Source organism: Patella vulgata, chromosome 5 (assembly GCF_932274485.2).
Source record: "Patella vulgata chromosome 5, xgPatVulg1.2, whole genome shotgun sequence".
Classification (NCBI taxonomy): domain Eukaryota; kingdom Metazoa; phylum Mollusca; class Gastropoda; family Patellidae; genus Patella; species Patella vulgata.
Window position 1 is genome coordinate 80,407,991 of NC_065883.2, and position 19,113 is coordinate 80,427,103.

Consider the following 19,113-nt stretch of genomic DNA (forward strand, 5'->3'; position numbering starts at 1 on the left):
AATTGGCATTAAAAAAACCTGTTTCACGAATAATTTATTTACAAAAAAGTTGATAAATTTATATGTGAAGCTTCTTCCTCTCTCTATTTGCATTCTTTTTCCTTCTTTTAGCCAAATATTTATCAAGTCCACCTTTTTCTTTTAATTCTTTATATTTTTCGGCTAATTCTAGTTTTTTAACATCAGCTGTAATATAAAAATCACTGATTTATTGATAGGCATTGACGAGATCTATTGATAGACATTGAAGGGATTTATTGATAGGCATTGAAGGGATTTATTGATAGGCATAGGAGAGATTTATTGATAGGCATGGGAGGGATTCATTGATAGATATTGAAGGGATTTATTGATAGATATTGAAGGGATTTTAAATGAAAGTTGAATCACTGAAAGGAATATCATCAATCTACAAATTGAAACTTTAATTAAATGTTAAAAGATCAATCTGAGTACATTTTAGCGTAGATTAAATTTTGAAAAATTAGACGAGGATTTGCAACTTTAAACCAAACAGCCCAAATTCCTAGGAGAATGTAACAAGGAGTATGGTCGCCTGTCCAATCTTGTGGACTTTGTCTGGGTCTTCCCACTGCAAAAGACCCCTACGTGCAAGCTAATTATGGAAATAAAATTGAATAATATATTAGTTCCGAAATAAGCTAGTTTGTGTCGAGTGGATGTTATACAACACCTCTCTTTGCTCCAGATTTTGTGAATTAGGCCCCAGGCTTACAACTTACATTGTTTCAAGAAATATGGTGTCTTTCCATCTTTAACTAATTCTCTTTCTCTCTCTTTCCATTTATTCAGTAAACTATTTTTCTTGCTCTTCCTTTCGTCTGCTTCTTCATATTGTTTCTATAATATACGAATAACAAATATAAAGAATAACAAATATAAAGAATAACAGATATAAAAAATATAATAAAATATATAAGAATAACAAATATAAGAATAACAAATATAAGAATAACAAAATATAAGAATAACAAAATAACAAATATAAAGAATAACAAATATAAAAAATATAAAAGATATAAAGAATAACAAATATAAAAAATAACAGATATAAAGAATAACAAACATACAAATAACAAATATAAAGATGACATTATTACATTTTATACAGTACTATGAACGATAAAGCTGAAGAAAGGATCCCCAGTGACTCAGTAGGATGTTGGCTCGCTAACTTGGAGATCCCAGTGTTTGATCTCTGCGTTGACTCGCCTACCTGGAGATCCCGTGTCCAATCCATGTGTTGGCCGAGATAGATCATCAGGATTTTCCTTTGACAGTTGGAAGTCAAACTAAAGAGTAGGCCGCACAAAATACCCCTCATGCCAAATGGCATGGCACATGCCCATCTTCATTAGCCCAGTTCGCACAGAACAATGGGACGTTAAACCAAACCCCATTTTATTTCATTTCACATATTTTTATTTTGTTTTATTTTCATTTCAAACTTATGAATGAAATGGGGTTTTGAGAGAGAGAAATGGGGGTTTAACGTCCACTCAACACAAACTAGGTCATTTTGGGACTATCATATGGTTCACTTTTATTTCAATAATCTACTTGCGAGTAGGGGTCTTTAGCAGTGGGAGGAAACCGGAGGGCCTGGAGAAAACCCGCGAGTTTGGAGAGACGTGCCTACTCCCTGTCACGTAAAACAGGGGAATCGAAACCACGCCAATTCAGCCATCTAACTCCCCCAAATGGGGTTTAATGTCTCTTCTGGTTATTTTGAGACTAACATAGTTTGTTCTATGTCACATGAACTGGACAATAGTGTTTCCACCTACTCAACAACAAATTCCAACTGATTGACCAGCCAACACCTTACTTATCATCCCAGCAGACCTGACAAATGTGAATTGGGCCTAAAAACCGAGTCTTCTCAGTCCACACCGGGAGTCAAACACGAAAGATTCTAGTAGAGAATCCACTGCCCTTACAGCTCGACTACTGGGGCCCCAGGTTTATTGTCCTATATCAGCATTGCCCTTACAGCTCGACTACTGCGGCCCCAGGTTTATTGTCCAGTTTATTGCGTCCGCAGGTTTATCGCCCTATATCAGCATTGCCCTTATGGTTTGACTACTCCGGTCTCAGGTTTATCGTCCTATTTTAGCATTGCCCTTACAGCTCGTCTACTGACGACCCCAGGTTTATCGTCCCATATCAGTATTTCATTAACAGCTCATCTACTGATGGCCTCAGGTTTATTTTGTATTTTATTTTATAAATTGTTAAGTGCAATGTGAGGGTAGAATTTTGCCACAGCACGAGCTGTCGCCAGGAGACAAACTTTTCTATATCATCTAAACAGCATAAAACAACAACCATTTTCTGTCCTACCATAATCAACAGGTGAACCAACAGATGAATCAACAGGTGAACCAACTGAAAACAGGTGACAAAAATTAACATTTGAGTACTGGGGAATTTTGGGGGGCCCAGTAACTGTACAGCAGCCCTTGACTACATCAGCCCTTGACTACAGCAGCCCTGGACTACAGCAGGCCTTTCTTTGCCTAAAATAACTGCCTAGTGATTACCATTCGCTAAAACAACTGACTAATGACTTACATATCTATTAGCTAGTGATTTTAATTCAGATTTCCGAGTTTTATCTTTTTCTTTTTTCATCGCCGTCACAATTTTCTGAAACAAAATATATTGAAGAATTATAAAAGTTTGAAAATTTAAAATACAGATATATATTTCGTTTTGTTTTTTTAAACTTTTGATGGACTCCACTAAATGAAGCAGTATTTTGAACTATAAAATCAAAATGAAATGGGATCTGCGTTTTAATCATATTGAACAAATCATCACCCAAGTGGGAGAGAGAAATTGGGTTTAATGTCCACTCGACACAAACTAGGTTATTTTGGGACTAACATATATCAATAATTCGCTTGCGCGTAGGGTTCTTTAACTGTGGGAAGAAATCGGAGTACCCGGAGAAAACCCACAAGGTTGTACAGGCGACCCTACTCCTTGTCACGTAGAACTGGGGAATCGAAACCACGGCAGTTGACTCAATGACAGAAATTATGATCTAACACGCACACAGCATTAAACCATTCGGACACGCAACCCTTCTCACCCAGGAAGCTATTTCCTTATCAAGGAACTAAACATAAAATTGATTGGTCTAAAGCAAAATAAATGGAATGGGGTTTAACGTCCTACTGTTCAGCTCCAACTGGGCTAATGAAGACGGGCATACGCCATACAGTGTGCTATGGGGGAAATTTTGCCCGGAGATCTTTTACATGCATGCCAATGTATACACGGGACCTCAGTTTTTTGTCCCATCTGAATGACTAGACAGCTGTCCTTGTGAGGCCCTCCGTCCTGCAACACTGACAAATCAGCCAATACAGCGATTGAACACGTGACCTCCAGGCCAGCGGGCCTAAAGTAGATTTATCAAGTTGGTGTAAATCCTCTCCTACCTTTTTTTCTTTTTTCTTCATTTCATCAAGAAATGCGTAGGTATGTTTAAATTTCTTCTCATCAAATTCTCCAGATAAATCATCAAACCTTGGATCACGATTCAACTGGAAAATAAATAAAATAAAGTCAATTATTTACACTGTAAAGTTGAGATTCTCCACTTATGAACACTTGACTTTTACTAATAAAAAAAACTTGTCACAAACAGAAGTAAGTATGGGTAATCAGGTAATCAGGTAATCAGGTAATCAGGTAATCAGTCGTCGGTAGTCATTAAGTAGGTATTATCATTATTGGTTAGGTTTGTGTATTCCAGAGTGAGGGGTATTAAAAGTTCTCAACTTTTACAGCTACATGTAGTTACACACCTGCTAATTACTGAGTATAATTTATATACACCACTATTGGTTAGGTTTGTGTATTCCAGAGTGAGGGGTATTCAAAGTTCTCAACTTTTACAGCTACATGTAGTTACACACCTGCTAATTAATGAATACTGTATAATTTATATACACCACTATTGGTTAGGTTTGTGTATTCCAGAGTGAGGGGTATTAAAAGTTCTCAACTTTTACAGCTACATGTAGTTACACACCTGCTAATTAATGAATACTGTATAATTTATATACACCACTATTGGTTAGGTTTGTGTATTCCAGAGTGAGGGGTATTAAAAGTTCTCAACTTTTACAGCTACATGTAGTTACACACCTGCTAATTAATGAATACTGTATAATTTATATACACCACTATTGGTTAGGTTTGTGTATTCCAGAGTGAGGGGTATTAAAAGTTCTCAACTTTTACAGCTACATGTAGTTACACACCTGCTAATTAATGAATACTGTATAATTTATATACACCACTATTGGTTAGGTTTGTGTATTCCAGAGTGAGGGGTATTAAAAGTTCTCAACTTTTACAGCTACAGCTAGTTACACACCTGCTAATTACTGAGTATAATTTATATACACCACTATTGGTTAGGTTTGGGGGATCACGGTGGCTAAGTGGGTAAGGCGCTGGCTCGCTAGCCTGGAGGTCGGGTGTTCGATCCCTGCATTGGCCGAGAAAGTTCATCCCGATTTTCCGGCGTGGTTCCCCCTTGTCAGTGATGCAGGACGGAGGGCCTGACAAGGACAGCTGTCTAGTCATTCGGATGAGACGAAAAACCGAGGTCCCGTGTACACATTGGAGTGCACGTAAAAGATCCCTTGACAGTTGGAATTCGATATAAGAGTAGGCCGTAGTGCCGCTGTCCGGGCAAAATTTCCCTCATAGCACACTGTATGGCGTATGCCCATCTTCATTAGCCCAGTTCGGAGCAAAACAGTAGGACGTTAAACCCCATTTCATTCATCTGGTTAGGTTTGTGTATCCAAGAGTGAGGGGTATTAAAAGTTACAGCTAGTTAAACACCTGCTAATTAATGACTACTGTATCATTCCTAACTATTTTCTATACATACTAAACATTAGTTTATATTGTTACTAATAATAGCACCGGCCCTGATACTGTTACTAATAATAGCACGGCCCCTGATACTGATACTAATAATAGCACCGGTCCTGGTAATAATAACACTGGCCCTGGTAGTATTATCAATAATAGTACCGGTAGTTTGTGTATTCAATAGTGATTGGTGATATAATTAGTCACGCTTTTACACCAGTAGTGACATATTTTACAGCTAGTTAAACACCTGTTAATTAATGACTACTGTATAATTTCTATACGTACTAAACATTAGTTTAAAGTAACGATGACTTGTATGTTTGTTTTAGTACCATAAGAGTAACTCTAAAATTTACGGTCAAAATATTGTGAATTCTATGAAACTCTGAATTATTCCCCCCAATCTGAAAAAAGATTGATCCATAACTTGACATAGATCACAAGAAACTATGGATGGGTGGGTGCACACTGATCAGCAGTGAATATTCGCTAGGCCGCGACTATCACTGATAAGGATGACATCAATGTGACTTAATGAGCCACAAATATTAACTTTTTTCCTCCTGACAAATTAAATTCTAAAACATTTTTTTAAGTATTAGAAATAATAAAAATGTTTGAAATATTGGTAGGTAAAATTATTTGCTATTTAGTGTAAATGTGTATTAAAAGGAGTAAAAGGCACCATTCTGTGCGAAATAGTAACGTCTTATGTAAACCAGCGGCTGCCAGGCAGGATACGCCCACATTTTCGAGAGATGGATAGAAAACAAGCTAAAACGAAAGTGATTTTTCCTACAATCAAGGGCCATAATTCAGGAAATTACAATTCGATATGCGCAAATATCGAAAGGAACCAAGATCTTTGAGTTATAAACTTACATTTCAAGTTTCAACAAAATCGGATAAAAATTGTGACCTCTATAGGGTCCACAACCTTGATATACCATATTTTTACGCAATTTGAGAACGAACAGCGGCCATTTTGTCTGTCTGTTTTGGGCCGATTTTCACGAAATTCGAACTCAGTCTTCCTTAGCGTGTAACTGTGATATAATAATACATTTTTTTAAATCGGATAAAAATTATGACCTCTATAGGGTCCACAAGCCAAAAAACCTGTTTTTGCGTACAATCAGGGGCCATAATTCATGAAGTTACGGTCCGATATGCGCAAATATCGACAGGAACCAAGATCTTTGTGTTATAAACTTACATTTCAAGTTTCAACAAAATCGGATAAAATTTGTGACCTCCATAGGGTCCACAACCTTGATATACCATATTTTTACGCTATTTGAGAACGAACGGCGGCCATTTTGTCTGTCAGTTTTGGGCCCATTTTCACGAAATTCGAACTCAACCGTCCTTAGGGTTTAACGGTGATATAATAATAAGTTTTTTTAAATCGAATAAAAATTATGACCTCTATAGGGTCCACAAGCCAAAAAACACGTTTTTACGTACAATCAGGGGCCATAATTCAGGAAGTTACGGTTTGATATGCGCAAATATCAAAAGGAACCGAGATCTTTGGGTTATAAACTTACATTTCAAGTTTCAACAAAATCGGATAAAAATTGTGACCTCTATCGTGTTCACAAGCCAAAAACGTGATTTTTCGTACAATCAGGGGCCATAATCCATGAAGTTACGGTCCGATAGATGCCAATATCGCAAACCTATATTTCAAGTTTCATTGAAATCGGATAAAAATTGTGACCTGTAGACTCTTCACAAACAATTGTGGACGGACGGACAGGGGCGACGACAATATACGTCCACATGAAAATGTGGGCGTATAACAATGCACACGACATTGAGGCAATGAATTATGCCGCGTGATATGACGTCATGTGTTGAAGGCAGTCATCTTTTTCAGAGATATTAGAAGACTTTTGTAATACTATTAATGTGCCTATTGTTAATCTAAGCTGGTTGATATTTTGGTTATATTTTCTGAATTAAATTAGATATTACCTGCACAAATATACTGGTGTATAAAAATAAGACAGCCTATAAAAACTAACCTTTCTTTTAACCTGAACAACTTTTCTGAATACAGGTACTCTCTTTTTGGCAGATATTTCAACTGGTCTGTAAATAAATAGGTTTCAGATTGGCTTATTGAGTAATGCACATGTTCTTTAGCTAGGAACTACCAGGTTCGAGCCTTTGAATTTTCCACTCTAGTTTCCCTTTGTCATTGCTGCAGGATGGAGTGTCTGGGTAAAAAAAGGCGTCTATTTTTTTTTGATTAAACTTTGACAGACATATAAAAGATCGCGATGAGAAGTAGTCATAAAATCTACAAAATTTCTGTTTATTTTTCATCTTGTTTGACAAACTGAACACTGTTACTTGCCAGACCCGCCGTCCTGCTATAGTTACCAGTGTGACCAACTGGAAACAGGTGACGAAAATAACTTTTGAATTGTATCGAGTTTATCAAGATGTAACATCCATTAATCGAGTTTAAATTTGAGTTGTATCATGCGTTAATCTACTAATTTGAGTTGTATCATGCGTTAGTCTACTAATTTGAGTTGTATCATCTGTTTACCAACTAATTTGAGTTGTATCATGCGTTAATCTACTAATTTGAGTTGTATCATGCGTTAGTCTACTAATTTGAGTTGTATCATCTGTTTACCAACTAATTTGAGTTGTATCATGCGTTAATCGAGTTTGAATTTGAGTTGTATCATCCGTTAATCAAGTCTGAATTTGAGTTGTATCTACTATCATCAGAGTTGTTTCATCAATTAATCAAGTTTGAGTTGTATCATCAGTTAATCGAGTTTGAAATCAGTTAATAAAGTTTGAATTTGAGTTGTATAATCAGTTAATCAAGTTTACCTGTCTTTATATTCTCTGTCTCTATTTTTACTGTGGCCAGGTTTACTCTGGTTTTTTCTCTCACTGTGAACTATCTGATTATATCTAAAACAACACAAATTATAATTTTACTGAGACTACAACAATTTCCATTCTTTCCCGCACCCCACCCACACGCTACTGTATTCATACAGCTATAAATAAATCTACAATACACAGGAAGGTTTTCAAGTCAAATCTCTCTTACTTCTGAGGTATACTGGGATAAACTGCACAACCTTACGTGGAGCTAAAGGTTTCATCAAACTTATTTCTTTAAATCTGAAAACATTTAACATTAGTAACTACTTACATTTTGGCTCCTAGTTTGTTCCTGAGTTTCTGTTTATCTTCAAATGACATATCTATTAATTCTGTAAACAATTAAATACTCCAGCTAATAAATTTATTTTGTATTTTTACATTAAAACATTGAAATACAAGAATAAATTAAGAGAAATGGAACTAGGTCATTCTGGGACTAACATATGGTTCAATTCTATTTCAATAATTTGCTTGCGCGTAGGGGTCTTTAACAGTGGGAGGAAACTGGAGGACCCAGAGAGGACCCAGAGAAAACCCACGGGGTTGGACAGGCGTCCCTACTGCTTGTCATGTACAACCGGGGAATCGAAACCACGCCAATTGGTTCAATAACAGATCCGATGATACAGCGCGCACATGCTAACCATTCGGCCATCCACCCCCCCCAAGAATAAATCAATATGTGTCTACATATATTTAAAAAAACAAATGAAAACTCAATCTTTTAAGAAACAATTAAAAACTCAATTTATTTTTACAGATTTTCAATTTAAATTCATTTATTTATTACCATTTTGTATTTTATTCAAGGACAACATATGATCAAAAATAAAAATGTTTAACGAAATAGAAAAATTACCTTTTCTTATTGTTGCCTGTAAAAAGGAATGAGATTCTTATAATAATACAACCGTTTGCTGAAACAAGTGGTGTTGGTGACATATTGGATGGGATAATTTTATAACCATGCAAACACTCGAAAGCCCTGGTTGAGACTAAACATTAAGTCTAAAGTTTGATAACAATCTGAGAGTATGGATGGATGGATCAAAAACTAGTACGTCTTGGGTTTAATCCTAGCATATGCCCAGTTAAAACACCATTTTATTTGTTTTCTTTCGAAACCAATTTGTTAATCAAATACTGAGTTAGCCCACAATCTCAATGCAACAATTATAATCCCTCCATACCATGTTTGATTTACAATTAAGTATGTCTTAAACATGCTTTATGGAAGAGAGAAAGAGAAATGGGGTTTAACTTCCTCTCGACACAAACTAGGTCATTTTGGGACTAATATATGGTTCAATTTTATTTCAATAATTTGCTTGGGCGTGGAGGTTTTTAGCAGTGGGAGGAAACCGGAAGACCTGGAGAAAACCAACGAAGTTGGACAGTTGTCTCTACTCCTTGTCACGTACAACCAGGGAATCAAAACCACGCCAGTTGACTCAATGACAGACCTTATGATATAGTGCACACATGCTAACCATTCGGCCATCCACCCCCTGCTTTATGAAATTGAGTTTAGATCAAGATAATTTTAAGAGTACTGCACTGTACACTACAAATATAATTTATAAACTTACATATGGGTCGACTCCTTCATCATCACTTTCACCTGCTTCAGACTCCGATTCATCTAATACCGACTTAACAGGGTTCGCTTGATCATCATCATCCTCGCCATCATCATCATCATCATCATCATCATCATCACTCACAGCATCTCCTCCTTTGTCAAATCGTTTATGTTTAGATTTGTCTGAAGATTTAGAATGTTTATGCAATGAACTATTTTTATGTTTAATATTCCCAGAGGAAATATTATCACTGTCGTCGGCACTTTCTTCTGTTGGATTTAACTTAATACCCTTAGTTTGTTTCTTAAATTTTTGTTGGAATTTTTGTAGATCGTCATCCCCACTTGAATCTGAACAAGGCTCCATGTTGAAATCAGTCACACATGAAAATCTTAAAAGTGAAATAATAAAAATAATCAATGTTCAGGCCATGCAGTCGCTTTCTTAAAAAATTCTGTAACATTATTCAGTGGCATAAACCATAAGACCACAAAAATGTGGTCAAAACAGTCAAACAATATAATTTTCTGGATTGGCAATAGTTGGCATTGAGTCTTTTAATTCTATTCTATTGAACCTTTTAATTTGTTGTGTTGATTAGTTAAAACCAATTTCAATATTGTTATATTTATCAAACGAATAATAAATAGTCACTAGTCAGTAGATACATGTATAGGTATTTTTCGTATCAAATTAAAGAAAAATTAATGTTTTGTAAAATATATTATTTTGCAATATTAATATAGAGTGAAGCTCTAAAGCATCCTGCAAAGCGCTGAGCTTGAGTAAAGCTCTTTACTTGTAACACAGGGGTGTGACTAAAACTGTCACCCACAGACTGTCCATTAAAAAAAAAAACACTGGGCAAAACTGGCAATGCACATGTCAACTTTTATACATGTCATAGCCATAGAAATATTTCTTTGACGCGTCGAATCTACGTACATGTATGACGTCACATATTTTTGATGTCAATAAAAATAATTCTCACATTATTGTTCTTTTATTTTAAACAAAATTAATCATACAATTTAGATCTAAATTCAAATCAATTCGGAAAAAACAAAATTATTTAACATTATTTATATGGCAGTGGATATTTAACCGTGTACGGCAAAGTATCTACTTTCGCTATTTTACTGTACATCGTTTCTGATTGGCTAATTTGTATGATGATGTCATACCTTAATCAAAATGGCGGAAAGTACAGATGTTCTGAAAATAGGAGATAAATTTGAACCCTAACCCTAACCCATTTTTCTAATCCATCAAAATGGGAAATTAAATTAAAATAATTACAATAGTGTGTTTTTAATTTATTTTCAAATTTTGGGATTAATACTGATTTTTAAGATAGCCGTATACGGTTAAATTCATCTCATGTACGGTCAAATAATCCAGGAACTGACACTTGATGACGTCACTATATTCCAGCCAATCAGAAACGATGTACGGTAAAATAGCGGAAGTAGATACTTTGCCGTATACGGTTAAATATCCACTCCGTATTTATATCACTTGAGAAACATAATTATGAAGGTTTTATATTTGACAAAAATCACATCAGCTTCACTCTACTCATCAGGCAATGCCTGTTACATATTATTAATTTTTTGGCTGTTTTGACCAAAGTGAATTTTGGCTGTTACAGTTTATGGCCACATTCCGTTTTGTTTACGTTCAGAAATAATGAACATACTTCTATGTTACATAGGTAAGATAGATAGATTTATTTTAGATAGAGATAGATTTTTTTACATAAAACACCCTTTTCGGGCAGCATGTAAATTATACATTAACAGTCAGCATGCTAAATACATTATAAAGTGGATGAAATATACATAAAAAAAATGGATGAAAAATATATAAAAAGTAGATGAAAGATACATAAAAGTGAATGAAATGTACATGGGTATACAGACAACTCATCCCAAAGAAAACTCATCTCAAGACAACTAATCCCAATATAAGACAACTCATCCCAATATATAAGACAACTCATCCCAATATAAACGGCAACTCATCCCAATATATAAGACTACTCGTCCCAACTTTAAAACATGGGTAGATACTCAAGTTATAAGACAACAAATTCAAGTGCTTGTTTTAAAACAATTGCTTCCTTTGAAGACAACTCAGACCGAAACCAATCTGATTTTGTTATCTTAATAAAATTGATATTGTTGTTTTAATCAAATTGATATTGTTGTTGTAATAAATTGAAGATTACTGTTTTAGTACTTTGTTGTTTTAACAGATTGGTAGTTGTGTTTTGTTTTATTTTTTCATCATGAAGCACTTCAAAGAAAATTAATTAACAAAACATCGATTAACTAAACCGAGTAGTAGTATTTACCCGTATTACAAGCTAATTAAAATGATGAAGCACTTCAAAGACATTTGACAAAGTGATTTGAGTAAGTGTCAAAGCTGGGGTTTGGTATAAAAATACTGAAATCGAATATTTCAGTATCATTTTTCAAAATATCTGATAGCTGTATAGTTTGTGAGTCAGACCGGAGGCTGTTCAGTGCAACGGATGTGAACGATGGCAGCACAGAACTTCTAATAATTGTAAGACTTTAATGTGTTTTTTTTTTTAAATTCAACAATATTGTATTAAATTCAACAATATTGTATTAAATTCAACAATATTTTCAGATATACAGTGTATCTAGATCCCATATTGTATTAATTTCAACAATATTGTATTTTACAGATATATCTAGAGCCCAGTACCGCATAACAGAATAAATCAAAAGGCAAGGAAAGGGAACCTACAATTCTATCTGCTATTGCCCTATTGTACAAGGATACAGCACAGCTACCAACCCAAATTAAGATGGTATCGGAAGGGAAATTGCGAAGGCACCAGCAAAAAAACAGACAAGAACTACGCAATTCACATTATTTGTCGAATTCATATACAGACCAGACTATTAGTACCAACCAGTTACTAAAGAGATGTGGTGGAATTTATGGACCTAACTGAAGGACAAACTTACTAAATGTCTAACCTGCTGAACGACATACTGGCAGAAGAAAAAAAACATATTTATAAAAATGTATTTGTTGATCATGATATAATAAAATGTATTATGTAATAATTTGTTGATGTAATAAATAATAAAATGTATTATTTAATAAATTGTTGATGTAATAAATGATTTAACATTATTATTTTTATAAATCGTTGATGTAATAAATGATTTAACATTATTATTTTTATAAATCGTTGATCTAATAAATTCTTATATAAATTGTTAATGTAATAAATTTTTATATTACTGATTAATTTAATAAATAAAAAAAAAAAATTTGTTGTGGTATTTATTTGTAACTTGGAATGATTGGGTTTTTTAAAGTTGGGATGAGTTGTCTTTTGACTTGGGATGAGCTATCTTTTAACTTGGGATCAGTTGTCTTTTATTGGGAGGAGTTGTCTGGGATGAGTTGTCTTTGGGATGAGTTGTCAGGTATTCATTTACATGTATATACATTGAGGCAGTATGTGCAAAATATAAACCAAAGTTTTGACTATATGTCATAGTCGCTTAAAGCAATAATTTCATATTTTCTAAGAAAGTCAAAACATAATTATTTCTATGTCTTTTGCTCAATACATGTAGGTTGTCAACTCACTATTATGATCATAGGTATTATTCTCCCACTTAAAAATCCTTTGACCATGGAAATAATGACACAATTACCTCCCTTGTTTTCTATTCCCCGCCATGGAATAGCTATCTTCAAACGTTTGAATTTGCAGTTGAAAATGATATTTTTGCCAATTTCTCAACTTGAAATAGTGAATTATAGGACTAATAGGATTATTCTTTAACAAGGTAGGACTGTTTATAGATACAATATATTTTAAGTCTTTAATTTAGTAAACTTAAAAATATGAAATTGCAACTTTAAACTAAACGTGAAGGTCTTTGAATTGTTGGTTATTTTATTTATTTATTTTTTGGTTTATATAGAAGCGGGTGCCACATCCCTTATTTTCAAAGCCTGATGCACAAAGTTGCACACTGCTTTTGCCAGCGCAAACGGTGGGTTAAACATGTTTTCGAAAGAAAATGGATATCTATAGATTTGGGTCTCAAATGCCCCATAAACAATTGTCTTGCTGAGTTCCTCATCATAGCGGTTGCATTCAATGAGAAAATGATACTCATTTTCAACTTTCTGTTGAGGGTAGTTTGTGCAAAACCGCAGATGTGCAGGTCTATTCTTGTATCGCCCTCTCTATATTTCAAGGGAATGTGTGCTTAGTCTATGGCGGGACATAGCGGTTTTAGTTTTAAGATTTTTAACAGCTTGCACGTAGGGCACCGTAGCCTTGATATTCTTTTTAAACTATGATATAACATGTAACTCAGCCATAAATCGTCACATAACACTGCATCTCGAAAGAATTCTTCAATTTTGAACATGAGCACATGACCATATATTTAATTAAAGGAATGATAAGCCAAACGTTATTATTTATGGATAAATTTAAATGTGCAATAGACGGTACATTAATCATTAAAACCATACCCACGTTGTTTTTATTTTGACTCCTCTTTAAAAATTAAGTTACATTTAGTGCTAAGTAATTATTCCAGGTAAAAAATCCGAAACGAATCACTTTATATATTGTTTACTGCGTATAATTTGAGTTATATGTTCAAATTTTTAAAACAATAACATAATTATTATTACCAAATCAAAAAATAATGGACGAAAATTCAATACATGATTGCAAATGAATTTGACAAAATAATTTCTGTTTTGTGTCTTTCCACGTCTACAATTTTGCGCTACAAGGGCAGATAACACTCAGGGCCGTTGATTTTTTTTTTTACAGAAAAAATTCATAAAAGATGGCAGAAGCTGTATCAGAGCCTGATGTTATTCGCGAGCCTTTTTACAGACTTACAGAAGTTAAACACGAATACGACGCCTTAGAAAGATTGGCACAGGATGTACAAAATGATGTGACGGAAGCAAATGCGGTATAACTTATTTATATAAAAACTAACACATTTTATTTTTAAAAATATTCTTTTTACTAATTTTTAGGTTTATAAAATATCGCATTGTGTGTTTAGTGCTTATTATTAAGTAGGCTAATAACGATGTGCAAAACAGAAAATCAGAAGCCACGAGAAGCTTCCCCTTGCCTTGTGTGAAGCCACTAGCTTGTTTTGAGAAGCATCCAAATTTCAACAGATTCTGGTGTGCGACTAGATAACAAACCTTAATCTCTCAACCCTATCTCCGTGTTTCGAGATAAGAGATGAGGCCATTGCCTTCAATGTAGCACCTGCGGGAGCGATTCGCACCCGGCATTTGTAAACAAAATTGACAATATTTTTAATCAAAACAACGATTGGTTATTGTTATTTATAATATTTCTGCCACACCCAACTAAAATTAAGCATATAATCCTACTTGAAACGGGTACAAATCCCCTCTTTTTAAATCAAAGCGACAGTAGATTGCTTTTGCCGACATTTTAAATTTACGTCTGTAACACATAAAGACGGGGCCTCGTGTGCAATAGCCAATCAAAGTACCCATCTGATCAGAGTTGCGCAGTAGGTATTACGGCGTAATTATGAACGTCCGAATCAATTTTGATAAAAACAACGCTTGATTTACTTTATTGTCAATATTTGCTGATAAATGAATGTTGTTTCAGTAGATTGGACTGCGTATGTGTAATAACTACTAATAGTATAAAATTAACTTATTTGTAAGATGGTACATACATTAATAAAGAAATTAAGTTTGCCACTTGGAACTAAAGGCATCCAATCGTAGCTAAAAACAAGCACATCAGTATATCTCAGCGTTTTTAGTTACGTTCTCGTAGCTAGTGTGTGACATGTTTCACGTCTGCCAATCAGGACAGAAATCCAGGGATGTAGGCCTACTGCCGCTTAGTCCACTGAAATCTCATGCAAATAGTTCTCCCCTCACATCTTATGTACCATTCATCCTTCCATTCACTCCAGCATATGAAATGAAAGAAAAATAGTAAATCTTACAGTAATTCAAGATTATTCCTTACAATATTTTTAACACACTTTAGCAGTATTTATCAGTTATCTGGTGTTAAATTAAATTTCAGGTGTGGCATATTTCAACTGACAATTTCAGTCATTTGAAATCCAATTTCAATTGACAATTTCTGTCATTTGAAATCCAATTGATGTGTGTGATTGGTTTTAATGTTAAAACAAGAAAACCTAGGTATCTATTGTCTGGGAATAGATTTAGCTCGTGCATGTTTAATACAAGTATTAAAGAGAAACCTTCAGTTCAAACAGTTTTTAGCAGCATTGGGGAGAGAGAGAAATGGGTTTTTTAACGTCCACTCGACACAAACTAGGTCATTTCGGGACTAAGATATGGTTTAATTTTATTTGAATAATTTGCTTGCATGTTGGGGTCTTTAGCAGTGGGAGGAAACCTGAGGACCCGGAGAAAACCCACGAGGTTGGACAGGCGACACTACGCCAGTTGACTTAATGACAGACTTAATGATACAGCGCGCACGTGCTAACCACTAAGCCATCCAACTCCCCAGCAGCCTTGGGAGATTATGGTCTATTAATAACAGCATGGCTAAGTGGGTAAGACACTGGCTCGCTAGCCTGGAGGTCGGGTGTTCGATCCCTGCATTGGCCGAGAACGTTCATCCAGATTTTCCAGCGTGGTTCCCCCTTGTCAGTGATACAGCTATGTTGAAGTAACATTATACACTCTAATTTTGTTGGATTTTAGGATGTTGAAAAGGGATCACAGTGGCTTAGTGGGTAAGACGCTGTCTTGCTAGCCTGGAGGTCAGGTGTTCGATCCCTGCACTGGTGGAGAAAGTTCATCCAGATTTTCCTGCAGGACAGAGAGCCTGACAAGGACAGCTGTCTAGTCATTTGGATGGGACAAAAAAACAAGGTCCCGTGTACACGTTGGCATGCATGTAAAAGATCTCTTGGCAGTTGGAATTCGATATAAGAGTAGGCGGTAGTGCTGCTGCCCGTGCAAAATTTCCCTTATAGCACACTGTATGGCGTATGTCCGTCTTCATTAGCCCAGTTACTATAGGAACAGGACGTTAAACCCCATTTCATTTCATTTCATTTTAGGATGTTGAAAGATTAGAATTAGAGAGGAAATGGTGCTTTGATGAAGATGGAAATAGAAATCGACCACAAGCCAGTGAAGAGGCTGATAGAATAATTAATGAATCAAATAATTATCCTGATCTCATACAAGGTAACGAACTCTAATATGATAGTTGTGAACTCAGAACCAGAAATTATTTAAAATATTGTTTGTCTTTACTTGAAATGACGGGTCAGCCAATCAAATGTTCTGTCGAATTGAGCGTTTGACCTTTTTTGCACGGAACTGTGGGTAGACATTAGCGGCAATAGAAATCAAAACAAAGCAAAAGTAGATAAAAAATACATGACGGTCGCTAATTGGTTAATCAAATGACTGACGTAATCGGGTCAAATGTCGCTTGCTTGGTACCTGATGTCATAGAACGGGAACTCCCACTATAACGTGTCAGATCTTCATGTAGTGTAGGCCATCGAAAGTATAAAAAACGAAACGAAAAATAGATCTGTATTTTAATTAGATTGTGTACTTTCCCCTTGTGGTGCAGGATGGAGTGTCTTAGTCCGTCGTTTGGATTTCTTTTATCAAATTTCATTAGTTCTAATTGACAGTGAATAAAGAAAACCAAACTATTAGCTCAAATGATCTTTTGTGATTTTTATTTATACGATATTTATTTCTAGATGTCATCGGTAATTTACAACAAAGGAAAACTGATTTACAAATGAGTGTATCCGACCAGGAAAGAAAAGTGAAAAATTCTACACTACCAGATAACTATTAACGCCATTATTGCATCTTAAAACTTTTATGTTTAATTTGAGAGATGTAATTATAATATATAGTAAATTGTCAGGCCTGAAGTAAGACATCTTTCTCACAAGTCATTGTTTTTTAGATATTTGACTCATGAGCTGAAAAAAGGTCCCCTTAGTTTGCAAAATCAAAAAATTGCTTTTCTCAAGAAAAAAGTAACTCTTGCTGTTTGAACAAGTAAGAGAATTATATGATAATAAGGCAAGTGATATCTATCATTTATAAGGCAGATGTACTTAGAGTAAGATATATACAGAGGCTATATTAATAGCATATGTAATAATACAATGGCTACTAATGTGAAATATGCAAATTATGGGAACCGATTTTCAGCTGTTAGGTGTTCAAAAAAATGAAAACAACCTTATTGATTGATGGTCTTGGTGTTCCAGTGCTATCAAACACCTTTAAAAAAAACAATGACTTCGGGCAGTGTCAAACTGTCTAACACAAAGCTAATAATATCACGGACATAGTCAGATTCAATCCCGCTCTCATCTTGGGGGCTGGGGTTGCTGGCCGAATGGTTCAGTGCGCGTTGTATCAGAAGGTCTGTCAGTGAATCAAGTGGCATGGTTTCAATTCCCCGCTTGTACGTGACAAGGAGTAGGGTTGCCTGTCCAACCTCATGGGTTTTCTCCGGTTTCCTCCCACTGCTAAAGATCCCTACACACAAGCGAATTGTTGAAATAAAAATTGAATTATATGTTAGTCCTAAAATGACCTAGTTTGTGTCGAGTGGACATTAAACCCCATTTCTCTCTCCCCATTTTAGATTTAATAAAATTTTACCTGAAGAATAGTCCTACATGTCTGCGTGGTAGAAGTGGACACCAAGTGAAATGACGTTAAAAATCAAAATGGTTCGGTGATTGTTTCAGTTTCCGTCACATTTTATGAACCATAAAATAGCCAGTTGATAAAGAAAGATTTATTAAAAATTGATCAGAATTTGTAATGTATTTAGTTTTTGTGTACATAATTATAACAATTAAATTTTAACCTAAGATAATGTAATCTTTGCAATTTGATTTTTTTTTTTTTAAATCATTTTGAATTTTTTTATAAAATGTAATTTAAATATTATCAATTAATAACTGCTTTTTATGTGCCCACATGTGATATGGATGTATATTGTCATTCGTTTTCAAATTCGCAGGCTTTCTAATTTTTGTGTTAAGGAAGAAACCTATTGAAATTACAAAGTTAACCCTCCATTTTTGTTCAGATTTATGAAAGCTTATAAATACGACAGACAGGGGACAAAGTTTTTATATGGAATGTTTTACAACTCCGTTGAAATGCAATCTGATTAAAACACAGGGCCCTTATTCACGAAAACTTAAACTAAGATACAATCGAAATTTTAAGAAATACTGCAATTCGATTGGCTGACCAATATGCAAATTGGATATATGCAAATTGATTTTACTGGTCAGCCAATCGAATTGCAGTATTTCTTAAAATTTCGATTGTATCTTAGTTTAAGTTTTCGTGAATAAGGGCCCTGATCTATATTTCGTTACGTTTTTTTATACTTTCGAAGACAAGTAAAACGAAATTTATAACTATGAAAAAACGAAACGAAATAGGATCTGTGTTTTAATCAGATTGGGTTGAAATGTTTGTTGGTTTAAATTGAAGAGTCCTAATAGTTTGTCTATATATATTTTGTGTCACATTTTCACTTTTAAATTTTGTAAACAGAGTTCAGAATAGATTTTTTTAAAACTTGACTTGTTTG

At 34.6% G+C, this 19,113-nt stretch overlaps 1 protein-coding gene and 1 long non-coding RNA gene across 6 annotated transcripts; one reads left to right on the plus strand and one right to left on the minus strand.

Moving 5' to 3' along the window:
• Positions 1 to 19: 19 nt before the first annotated feature.
• LOC126822547 (ribosomal RNA processing protein 36 homolog) lies at positions 20 to 14,037 on the minus strand. 3 transcript variants are annotated; one of them, XM_050551494.1, is made up of 10 exons: positions 13,977 to 14,037; positions 9,438 to 9,822; positions 8,708 to 8,723; positions 8,117 to 8,177; positions 7,786 to 7,869; positions 6,957 to 7,023; positions 3,471 to 3,575; positions 2,596 to 2,670; positions 744 to 861; positions 20 to 186 (listed from the first exon to the last, which is right to left on the minus strand). In XM_050551494.1, the coding sequence occupies exons 2-10, from the start codon at positions 9,795 to 9,797 to the stop codon at positions 59 to 61; spliced, it is 1,014 nt and encodes a 337-aa protein (XP_050407451.1). In that variant the 5' UTR covers positions 9,798 to 9,822; positions 13,977 to 14,037; the 3' UTR covers positions 20 to 58. The 3 variants fall into 3 exon arrangements, with proteins under 3 accessions (XP_050407451.1, XP_050407452.1, XP_050407450.1); XM_050551495.1 differs by having other exon boundaries at positions 13,981 to 14,025; XM_050551493.2 differs by lacking the exon at positions 13,977 to 14,037 and adding an exon at positions 10,231 to 10,360.
• LOC126822559 (uncharacterized) lies at positions 11,044 to 18,735 on the plus strand. Of its 3 annotated transcripts, XR_008788143.1 has the most exons (5): positions 11,044 to 11,145; positions 14,287 to 14,434; positions 16,574 to 16,703; positions 17,237 to 17,381; positions 18,145 to 18,735. It is a non-coding gene; the product is annotated as an uncharacterized LOC126822559 (long non-coding RNA). The 3 variants fall into 3 exon arrangements; XR_007680870.2 differs by having other exon boundaries at positions 11,049 to 11,145; positions 17,237 to 18,735; XR_007680869.2 differs by lacking the exon at positions 11,044 to 11,145 and having other exon boundaries at positions 14,259 to 14,434; positions 17,237 to 18,735.
• The last annotated feature ends 378 nt before the right edge of the window (positions 18,736 to 19,113 follow it).